The 12500-nt window shown below is 40.4% G+C and overlaps 1 protein-coding gene across 1 annotated transcript in view; it reads right to left on the reverse strand.

Annotated features, from left to right (window-relative positions):
- The window catches only part of LOC138977223 (uncharacterized), a 2926-nt gene extending 2278 nt beyond the window's left edge, over positions 1-648 (reverse strand). The window contains exon 1 of the mRNA XM_070350129.1: positions 1-648. This exon is cut by the window's left edge and continues 3 nt beyond it. Within this exon, the coding sequence (XP_070206230.1) occupies positions 1-622 (622 nt within the window). The 5' untranslated portion in view covers positions 623-648.
- Positions 649-12500: the final 11852 nt, after the last annotated feature.

Genomic DNA, 12500 nt, shown 5'->3' on the forward strand with positions numbered 1-12500 from the left:
GTGCGTGAGACTGCTTGTTCCCTGAGATTTTGTCTCTCTGCCCTCTCTTGGTTTTTAAAAAATACGGAATCTTGCCTTTTTGAGAAGTCATGAACACTTTACGCTTTGCTCCTTCGCCTTTGCCAGCTGCAGAATCAGCAGATAACTTGTCATCCCCTTCGCTTCCGATTCCACTGTCAGGGCTTTCAGGAAGGGTCCCAAGCCCAGTATTTTGCTCCTCTGACGCGGAGCTTTCTTCTGGAGCCACTTCATCCTGATGTCCCTCCTTCGCTTCTTCCTTTGGGTCTGTCAACACCAACACGTTACGCCTCACAGCTTCTGTGGCTTCCTTTAACTGTCTGGCGTTCTGCTTTAGTCTGTTAGAATCTTCCCTCTCCTTAGCTTCGCGTTGCCTTCTCTCTTTCTTGCTTTCTCGGAGCTTCTTGTGGTACTTTTTCATGGAACGTCTCAGCAATTTCTGCTCGCGGCCGATCTGGTTGACGTTGTAACGAAGGTCTTTCTGGTAGGAGTCGATGGCTCTCCGGAACTGCACCTCACTTCCGGCCACGCGCGTGATGGTGACCTTGTTGATTTCACTCTGTAGCCCGGCTGCGCGTGCGTAGGAGCCTGGAATCAGAGCCATCTTGGATGCTCCGAAAAGTTTAATTCTGTAACAAAAACGACGGAGAATGTGATGATGAAGGCTTGGAAGTAATTGCTATTTTCCCCTTCTTCCCCATCGCCCACTATTCTGTTCTTGTTTCTTTGATTCACATGCATCCGTCGTACCGTTAATTAAGTTTACCAATACATTTAAAACAAATGCTTCTTTCAATGTTTACTGACAATGACTGTAATCATGTGTTAAAATACTGGATCGGCTTCGGGATGCGCTTGTGAAAAAAAGTAGTCTAGGAATTGTTCTCGTCGTATTTTATTTCTACTGATCGTATTCTAGACAATCATGTGTACAAAATGCGGTGAAATCGTATGGGGGTTTCCAGGTCTGCTTTCAGCTATATGGATAATGATCTCGTTCTCCGGTTAACAAATCATCATATATATTACTCTTCCAGTCAATTACGCTAGGGAACGATTAATACAATTATACAGCTTAGCTTTATTTACACACCCGGTATAGGGGTGTGTATAGGATTCGGTCGATGTGTTTGTGTTCGCATATAGATCTCAAGAATGAACGGACCGATCGTCACCAAACTTGGTGAACAGGTTCTATACATTCCTGAGACGGTCCTTACAAAAATTTGGACCAGTCAAACACACGGTTAGGGAGTTATTGGTGGATTAAGATTCTACAAGGACTTATAGAGGGACATATTAATGGTCAAAGGGAAATAACCTTCTCAGTTGGTGGCAGTGAGAATGGTAAGGACGGGGGTGTTTTTCCTACCTCGGAGGAATTTCTTGTCTGTTCTACTCTTGTTGTTGTCTTTTTCTATTTTGTTCTCTCATGTTTGTGCTTAATTAATTTCGTAGTTCGAACCCTAGTCAATCTGTCAAAGCCTGTCCTAAATTGAGTCCAAAGCTCAGTGCAAAGCTTCCTGCGGCCAGCATCGCGAAGTATACTTCGTGTGGTAGTCTTCACCCAGTGAATGACAGGCTTTAAGTCAGCTAAAAGTCCCTCATCTGCACAGAAAGCAACCAGACTCATGTTGTTTCGTGTATGTTCTTCTTCTTCTTCTTCTTCTTCTTCTTCTTCTTCGTTCATGGGCTTAGACTCCCACGTTCACTCATGTTTTATGCACAAGTGGAGTTGTACGTGTATGACCGTTTTTACCCCGCCATTCAGGCAGCATACGCCGATTTCGGGGGAGGTATGCTGGGTATTTTCGTGTTTCTATAACCCACCGAACTCTGACATGGATTACAGGATCTTTTCCGTGCGCACTTGGTCTTGTGCTTGCGTGTACACACGAAGGGGGTTAAGTCACTAGCAGGTCTGCACATAAGTTGACCTGAGAGATCGGAAAAATCTCCACTCTGAACCCACCAGGCGGCAGCGACCGGGATTCGAACTCAAGACCTCCCGATTAGGAGGCCGACGTCTTACCACCACGCCACTGCGCCCGTCGTGTATGTTCAAAATAGAAGGATACTTTTATCCCGAGTATACGCATTGACGAATCTATGGTGGCTTGCGCATTTGTTTACCTGGAAGGAAGTATGATTGTTTATACGCAAAAGAAGATATCTGCCTATGACTGTTTACAAGCGTAGGAAGGTCACACAAACAAACGTGGGTGTAAACCAGGTCGTGGTCGACCCACACGTTGACCTTGCCGGGCAGAGGAAATCAATACCAATGTGTACAACAAAGGAAGCCTTACGTCGTGTTTTTTCCGATGTCTTAAAGCTATGATTCGCGACAAGTGAGGGAAATAGAACAAGAACAAGACAAAGATCAAAATTAATGGAAAGAAAAACAAGTCGCGTGAAGCGTTATCAACACATTTAGTCAATCTGTCGGCCTGAAACTAAAAACAATTCAACACTGAAAACCTTTCATCACAAAGACAATAAGAAGTAGTCAGGCTTGGCTAGCCCATATCGAACGCCGACTCGGTTTGCGCTCGTCTCGGCGAAGTCTGCGAACGCAGTATCTCATTTGCATACATCGATCGATTTTCTATAATTCTGAGTAAATATGAAATATCTATTTAATTATGTTTGGATTCAGGAAAAATTGGGGAATAGAGTGCAATTCTTTTTAAATTAGTAAGTGAAATTTCGATTTTGATTACAACTTTAATTAGTAAGCTTTTGAACTAATTTTTATGCTTCCAAGCTGAAATGCAATCCCATAGTTTGGACCGAGTCAAAGATTGCTTGACCAAATTTCTATCGAATTGGTTGAAAAGTCATGCAGGTCTTTACAGTGACCCCTCAACTTTCACTAAAATCCGGATATGACGTCATCAAAGACATTGATACAACAAATGAAGAAAACACTCGTCTTGGGTATCACTTAGATTTTAAATGTAAAGTGTCATAAAGATCGGCCCAGTAGGTTTTTTTCTTTCTGAATCACTCTGCTCATAAGGCCAAAAAAAAAAAAATTTGTCTGTTTCTGGTAACATGGCTAAAAAAAATAGGGTCGGTAGGTCGGGATTTTTTTTTTTTTTTACCCCAAATGTAGACCAATAAAACTGACTTTAAAAATCGCGCAAAGAGACTGGATTCACTATACATAGAGACAAGACACTCAACACATTTACAAATCGTCAGCGGACTTTCGTTTTCACACGTTTTTGTTGTTCATTTTCTCACCCTGTCCTTTACCACCAAAATTTTTTTTTAAATTTTGAGTTTGGAAAAAAAAAGTTTAGGGTCGGCGCCGAAATTTAGGGTCGGTCGGGTGACCAGAAACAGACAATTTTTTTTGTGGCCTAAATAAACACAGACACACAGACACTTACACACATACACCACCACCCTCGTCCCTGGCCTATGTTAAAACATTTAATCAAAACTTGACTAAATGTAAAAACACATATGCAAACAACGATCTTCACAGCAGCTATAACGCGCAACACTTTCCTTGCACATAAGAAATAAGAATAATTGGGTGCAGAAATTGTTCTCAAGAAAACAGAAAATGCGTCCAACAAGTTATCTACGCAGTCACTCTTCAAACGCAAACGAAAATGTACACCATAAATCTTAACCGTGCACACTGTCACAAGCAGATTCTGTTTTCGCACTGTGCGTATTCGTTGTCACTTGTTTTAGCACAGCCGCTGACTGCGCGGTACGCGATTGTAATGGGATTAAGAAGTCAACTGAAGAGCTTCTTGTTTGGGTTGGCCAATTGCTCAGTGGCATAATCAGCGCGTGAGATGTTTTGACTTCTAATCGCTCACGTTATTCTTTGTAATTAGTCTATTTGTTGACCTCAGCATGTGGGTCGCGTGGAGACTTTCTGTGTGTTAGTGTATGCTAGTGTGTGTGTGTGTGTGTGTGTGTGTTAGTGTGTTAGTGTGTGTGTGTGTTAGCGCGTGTGTGTGTTTGTTATTGTGTGTTTGTTAGTGTGTGTGTGTGTGTGTGTGTGTGTGTGTGTGTGTGTGTGTGTGTGTGTGTGTGTGTGTGTGTGTGTGTGAGTGTGTCCGGTGTGTCTGTGTGTATCTCTGTGTGTATGCATTCGTGTTTAGATATGGAAGCTATTTTCTTAGTTTATTTTAGAACCCACAATAATAACATTTCAAACATTTTACTTATATGAACACATCTAGGCCCTACGTGTGAGTGGATGTGTACTTGGTAAACATTGGCAGTTTGTAAGATGCTAGCAAACAAAGTATTTTACGGAGTAGAAGGCTTCTGATAAATAGTGTTGTCATCATTTTCACGAGTTTTCATTCACAAACACCTGGGAAATAAATCTCATGTTCCCCATGCAATAAATCGAGGTGTTGAATGGGTTTGAGCTTTCAGGTGAAACGTGGATTGTCAAAGTAAAAGCCAATCAGGCTGATTGTTTGATGTGTGGAACCATCGCGGCTTTGGATTTGTGTTTCTGAGGACAACGATTGTAAGCATTCACTCTCAAAGACCCAATCAATGTTGATAATTACCGCGGCGACTCATGGTCAATTTGCAACTTATCTCTGTAATCGCAAAATCCACAACGAAAAGTCATAAACACTTAAAAGAAAAGAAATATGCTCAACACTTACTGAACTCACAGGTATGATCGCAGCTCTGTACATTTTCAGACTGGAAGAAAAGCGTCAACAAGCTACATTTGACGTCACATACAAGTTTGACGTGCTATCTCGTGCTACTGTGACGGTGCTTTGTTTGGATTCTAAATATTCGTCTCCCTGTGGGTTATTGTGCATTTTGTTGCACAGCCAAAATGACAACAAAAACGATGTTTGGTGGCTTGTTGTCAGACCAGCATTTTGTTGTTGGTCCTCGGGGAGCATATCGCCTTTTGTCTCATATTTATCAACCGCGGCCTTCGGCCTTGGTCGATAAAGATGAAACAAAAGACGATATGGTCCCCCTGGACCAACAAAAAAGCTGGTCTGTCAACAAGCCACCAAACGAGCGCATGAAATACTCAGGGTCGAAGGGTAGGACAAAAATTATGACTCGCGCAAAAAGGCGTCGCATTAGTCTATAAATTCCCACACAGCCGTTTTCAATTTGAGTAACTGAGCGTTCAAACGGGTTTTTTTAAGAGTATTTCCTGGTGCGTAGTCACATAATTACAACCCCCAACCTAAACTGTATAGCTCATGCGGCGACGAGAGACAGTTTTCTAGTTAGATATAATCTCTTTAACCCTGATGCTTCTGAATTGCGCCGGAGGCAACCCGAGCGATCGAAAGTGCTTATCCGCTACAGTCTGAAAATAAGTGGCATGTGTTCTTTCTTAGTTTTTGATGAATTCTCCAAGGGTATTCTGTTTGAAGCGAAAGTGACGACAAACAGAGCAAACGCAGTTTAACTCACATTGATACTCAAGGGAGAGTTTTACAGGGGCATTCTTCGCTACAAAACATTCTTTCCGCTGAAACAATCGGACCATGTTCTCACATGAGATGACAAGATCGCACTATTTTTGTTTTGAACATGCATTCTTGTTCACTAAAGAGACGCACACTTTTGATCGTCGAAATTTTAGTCATCATCATTATTGAATATCAAAAATCCCCCGAAATCGGCGTATGCTGCCTGAATGGCGGGGTAAAAACGGTCATACACGCAAAAATCCTCTCGTGTAAACACATGAGTGAACGTGGGAGTATCAGCCCACGAACGAAGAAGAGAATATGAAAAAATATACGAACCGAATTTTCAGATTATGCATTCATTTTGTCTCCCACAGCTCGAGTTTACCTCTTATTCGAAAGCAGTTTACACTAAGAAACTCATGCTTTTGCGTCTGTCGTGCGCATTGATTGGGATATATGTTTTTCTTGCAAAAACAGACGAAAGAAAGATCTTGGCGATCACGAAACTTGAACACTTGGGACATGGCACGCACACTTACCACATCATGCAGGTTACTCCCTCTTTAATATTTTCAAGTGTTGTTTTGAAAATCCAGGCACTTAAATTTGATGTTTTGGAAACCATACATTATGAAAGTGACACAGCAAATGTAGGCCTGCTTGTGTTCTGTATCTGCAAAACTGGTTGCCGTGTGTTACAGTATCTGTTCCCTGTGGAACTGTACGCCGCTCTCTTTGGCAAAGGAAGACTTGGATTTCTGTCAACTTTTGTACACTGTACTACTCTCCGCTTTGTGATGTTTGTTAAACGATTACCTATAGTTTAAAATCATGGACTGATTTTTATACCAAGAAAGTGGAATTTGGACAGGCTGCCGGCAGTGTGAAGAAATGTATCCAATTCAACGTACTATAGTTTGAAAATCATGGACTGATTTTTGTACCAAGAAAGTGGAATTTTGAAAAGCTGCCTGCAGTATGAAGAAATGTATCCAATTCCACGTAGTTTGGGGTAACATTTTCCTCGTTTTTCTGTCTCTGAGTCCATTGCCTTCCAAAACAGGTAAATATTTAAACGTTTAATTTATTCTATTTAAGCGCCAGTCCCCCTATCCTTTAACCATTTTGACAGAAAACATGCTCTTAATTTACCCCCTAGAAAAAAAGTGTCATGACAAGTTTTAAAGATTTAATGGATTTGATGTCAGTTCAAGCATTGCGTAGGGAAAAAAAGAAAAGAAAGGGCAGCGTAAACCCTTATTAATATAATACTATGTGAAACGGGAATATAGGTTAATTATCAGACGTTTTGCACAGGAATAACCACTGCATGAACTTGTGAAATCAAAAAGAACTTAATAAAAAAAGCCTTTTGTTTTTAGCTTAAAAACCAGATTTCATTCACTTCTTTCAAAATTCTGTTGATCTTTGTTCTTTAAGACTCGTCCATTGCTCTATTTTAACTGTACGGTGTGTTCTCAGGGATAGACACCAGTCTTAATAAATGACTATAAATGTGTCAGATACTGTACTGTACTGTACAGGCTCCGTCTTTCGCCTCTGGGACGTCATCATCTTATCTTGTGGACTGTTTTAAATCAGTATACTGGTCACTTCCCTCCTTGACGGGTAGACACCAGCCTGAATAAATGACGATAACAATGTGTCAAATAACCAAGGGGCAGTAAGCGCTCAATATGCACACGAAACGTGTAATGAAGTGAGCGAGAGTTAAACGGAACCTTTCTCCCGGCACATGAGAGAATAACCAGCATTAAAATGAACAAGCGACTTTCATCCTCAATAAATTCTTATAAATGTGTCAGATATAATACAGGGTCCGTCTTTTGACCCTGGGACGTCATCATCTTATCCTGTGGACTGTTTTAAAGTCAATTCTCATCTTCGAGCAATGTGACGTCATCATAGATATTTATAGCCACAAAAAAAGAAGGGAAAACAGAATCTAGGGATATCATCTGGAAGAACGTATATGTAGAGTTTCATGGAGATATGTCGAGTAGTTTTCTAGGAATCGCTCTACACACACACACACACACACACACACACACACACACACACACACACACACATACACACATACACGCACACACACACACACACACACACACACACACACACACACACACACACACACACTCACTCACTCACTCACATAGAGAGAGGGGAAGAGAGAATGAAAGAGGGAGAGAGAAAGATGATGGAACTTTTGGGATATTTTGCGCAGAAAATCTGCAGTGACACCCGAGTCTAGAAAGAGGGTAAATTTTGAATCAAAGAGTGATGGTGGTGATTCGGACACAATAGGATTGATTTTTTTCCATTTTTCTTCTTCAGAATCGGCGTCACATACCCAATTCGTTCTCTTCACCGAACGCTTGAGTTGGAACGATGCGCATGCGCACTGTGTATCACAGGGAGGGACCTTGGCCTTTCTAGACGCGGACAGCAACACTTTCTTGGACACAGAGGTCTCTACTGCAGCCTTTAAAGACAAGGTGTAAGTAACAACGTACAGTCCTCCTTTTGTAAGGCCAAACAAAAATATATGTTGGTTTAAGGTAACATGACCCCAAAAAATAGGGTCGGTAGGCCGGCTTTTTATTTTTTAATTTTTTTGATTTTTAGTCTCGGTATGGTTCGCAAAATGTGCCAGAGGGTGGTTTTTTTTAAAAACAAATTGGGAAATGAAAAAAAAGTTTTAGGGTCGGCGGGAAAAAAAAAAGGTCGGTCGGGTTACCCTAAACCAACATATATTTTTGTTTGGCCTAATGGACGAATTCCGGAAATAACCCTGTCGGGTTTGTATGGGTTGTGAAAGAGTGAATGCCCTTGCACTTGCGCGGACAAACATTGCCATGTGCTTTTTGTACACGTGTTTGAGACACGCCCTGTCGCTAGTGACTGGCCTTTAATGTCACGCGGGAAAGTTCCTTAGGTGACATTATTTCCCACGTGACATTATAGGCCTGTCACTAGCGACAGATCATGTCTCAAACACTTGTACAGGAAGCAAATGTCAATGTTTGTCCGCGCAAGTGAAAGGGTAGGCTACTCACTCTTTCAGAACACATGCAAACCTGACAGAGTTATTTTCGAAAATCGTCTATTGATTATGGGGACAACCACACATCGCCTCAAGCTTTTGCATACATGTGATACTATCATCCTTCTACTTTCAAAATCAATATGACACACACAAAATCCGCTTGGCTGCTTCCTGTTCAGGGTGAACATTGTTTGTTGAAATAACTGCTTGACACCTATGTCAATTTGCTAAATAGTTTGATTCATCAACATGTCATACTCTGCACAGAATGGCACCGCTCGAGTAGTTTTGGGATGTGGCTCGTCTTCCATGCGAATAGATCAGTGGTGGTCAATATGGCTGGTTTTTATTTTAATTTTATTTTTTAAGATGCATTTAGCATAGTCTTGGATGTCTGATGTTGTTGTAATGTTAGATGTGTACGTAAAAGAAGTAAAAACATGTGCGAAAATAAAGGCTAGTTGGATGTTGGTTTTTCAGGTTCCTTCAGCCTATTGGGCTATATATTCGGTGCCGATTCAATTTTGTTTCCTGTTTGTTTCCATGGTGGTCTCCCAATCCGGACTACGGGATCGCATTATAGCTTGAAAGATTAAAAATGTTTCATCAAATTTGTAATTGAAATTGAAATCGCAATAACAGACATAAAATGGAGTTTTAAACGGAATGAGGCAGAGCGTTGTTTAAAGATTAAATAACCAAAGGAAAGTAAGCGCTCTATATGCATACGACATGTGTAATGGATATAGTATACATATATGTATATATATATATATAAAATATATGTATAGACATAAAATAGGTTTTATTTCTTCCTGAATCCAAGAACATATACATGTGTTATGTTTGAGTTGATATTCAAGCTCAAAACAGCGAAAATCCGTTTTATGCAAATTAGGTCCCGTGTTTACATGATACCGTCTCGGTCGGTGGGTTTCGGTCAGCCAGGACTCAGTCTCGCTGTTTGCTAGTTCTAGTTAAGTTTTGATGTTTGGACCGACAGTTTGACTGAAAGTTTTGATAATTATCGCTTCACGCAACTTGTTTTAATATTTACAAAAGTGGATTAATGCAATGTGATATTGAACAAAATTCACTCCGTGTCTCTGAGACGGAGTATGAAGATTTGATCTTTTTTCTTAAAGAAGACTCTTTAAAATGTTGGCATATTTTGTATAATAGCCACTTTAAAGCTTTATCTCCGGAAACACAACTATCGCACACTTCGCAAATGAGACAATGACAAAAGGTGACGTTTTCATGTCAGTATGTCCCAAATGACATCACCAGTACATTTTTCATTCTATCTAATCTGTTTTCGTTCTATTTTTTCTAATAACATGCGTTAACAATTGATTGCCAACTGGAATGGAAGAGCACAAAAAGTGTAACTTGATATGTAGTTTCTCTAGAGGGAAAAACATCTTCCACTTTCATGTCAGTGTGTCCCACGCAACATACATTTGCCAAACAGCTATGTGTAAGTAGATTATTTGTTAGTGGTATAGAAAATACTGATCAACAATCAAAGTCAGTTTTCACATTCATTTTCTACCTATTTCTTATTTGTTTATTCTTTTGGCAATGGTGAAATGTCAGCAATCGTGTGTCATTCGGGACAGTAGACATGACACCTGACCTTTTGTCACTGTCTCAAATATAAGACATGCATTCTCCTTGTTAGTTGTTATCAAATCCGTTTTTATGAAGGATGTAACAATTGCACATGCTTCGATAATTTTCTAATTTTGAGTCAGGTAGTAAACAAAACACACGATCGAAAATATTTTACAAACTAGTGTCTCGAGGGGGTCCTTTGTTTTTTTTAGTTTCAATCACGCAACAATGTAAATAAGCTCATAAAAATGCCATAAACCAGTGTTTTGTAAAAGTGCAACAAAATCTCTGGAGTGCAGGAAGAACACGCGCACAGAGGGAGAAAAAAAAGGTGTGCAGATTAGTTTTGAAATTAAGGTGCTCCGAGCAAGATTGAAGGGGCCGGGGGCAATATAAGTTTCTTTCAAGAAGAAGTAACATGAACAATGTCAGATATCTATTCTGTTTCATGCAACCGTTGTGGAAGCTCTCTTGATCATCTAAGAATGTACGGCTAATAGATTCTGTACATAACTCTGTCGGGTTCTTATAGAAAATGAGGGAGTTTAAAAAAAAATAAGATAAATAAAGTAAAGCCAAGATTGAACATTTTTCTAAAGGAACTGGCCTACACATACAAGATTGATAAACATATATCCACTGTACAGAATTGAATTATGGAAAATGTAGGCTAAAGTGGGCTTCATATTTTACCCTTGTGGAACATTATTTATTATAATTGCTTGTATATCGTATTGATTATGTTTTTATCCGTCATATCCACTCTATTATTATGTGACTTCTATGCATTGCATGACAAAATGTAAAATTGCCTGCATACATTTTTTTTTGAAGAAACAAAAAAAGAGAAAAAAATATGAGAAAGTTGCTTTCCCTTGTTTTTCCTTGCTTTTCCATAGAACCACCGAGGAAAGCTACACGTAACATGTGTTTCTATGGAAACAAGGGTAAGCAACTCTTCAACAACCCATAAAAACTTGACAGAGTTATTTCAAAACATCGTCTATCTGCCACACAGGAATGACCAGTTCTGACAGAGTTATTTCAAAACATCGTCTATCTGCCACACAGGAATGACCAGTTCTGGATCGGGATTTTCGACTCTGATGAAGCAAACACAAGAAAGGACAATTCCGGTTATTCGTGGGCCGCCAACTGCCAGACTCTGGAAGGGTCGTTGACCAGTTGGGCGGGCAGAGAACCTAACAGTGGCCTTTTCTGCGTGGTGATGGAAAAAGACCAAGCTGTTTGGAGAAGCGACCAGTGTTCCAATGAAAAACCATTTTTGTGCAGCTGGCAAACGTCTGCAGGTATGTGAAAGAATGCACAACAAAAAGATGAGTGTTTAAGTTTTAACTTGTTAAAAGTTTCACTTCCATGAAAATGTCATTCGCATTCGTTCGTACTTTCAAAGAGAGAGAGAGAGAGAGAGAGAGAGAGAGAGAGAGAGAGAGAGAGAGAGAGAGAGAGAGAGAGAGAGAGAGAGAGAGAGAGAGAGAGAGAGAGAGAGAGAGAGAGAGAGAGAGAGAGAGAGAGGCAGAGACAAACAGACAGAAAGACAGATAGATAGACAGACTGACAGACAGTCAGACATAGACACACAGAGAGGCAGATACAGAGACAGACCGATACAGAGAAAGAGAGGCGGAGACAGACAGTGACAGACCGACAGACAAAGAAAACAACACTAAATACCGCGAACATTAAAACGTCTTTCCTGTATCTAACAGGCACATGCACATCTGGAACCAGTTGTTATTCACGTAAGTCTTTGGTCGATGGTGTGTGTGTGTGTGTGTGTGTGTGTGTGTGTGTGTGTGTGTGTGTATGTGTGTATGTGTGTGTGTGGAGGGGGGTCATGCTTGCGTGCGTGCGCGCGCGTGTGTGTGTACGTGTGTGTGTTTGTGTGTGTGTATTAAAAGTGGCTAGTGTACTTTTTATACATAAACATTTAATCAGAAATACTCACACACACGCACAGACGCATACATTCTCTCTTTGTGTTTCTGATTAACAAAATCATTCATCGACGTAACGTTCTTTCTCGCCCAACAGTTCCTGTGCATAAATTTATTTCCTAAATGACTTCTAATGTCCACAGTTGATATATCTACCACATTAGTGAAGCCTTTTGGATTGGCGAACGACAAACCGGAAGTGACGTGCCCTACTGTCTCGACTTCTGCTCTGACAGGTATCGTTGTGCGTTCTTATTATAAAGTAGGCTGAGGGATTGATCAATTGTTGGATGCTTGGTTCAGTATTTATTTATATATTCTTTTTTGTATTTATCACTTATTGATTGATGGATGGATGGATGGATGGATGGATCGATCGATTGGTTCATTTATTAA

Source organism: Littorina saxatilis, linkage group LG9 (assembly GCF_037325665.1).
Source record: "Littorina saxatilis isolate snail1 linkage group LG9, US_GU_Lsax_2.0, whole genome shotgun sequence".
Lineage (NCBI taxonomy): Eukaryota > Metazoa > Mollusca > Gastropoda > Littorinimorpha > Littorinidae > Littorina > Littorina saxatilis.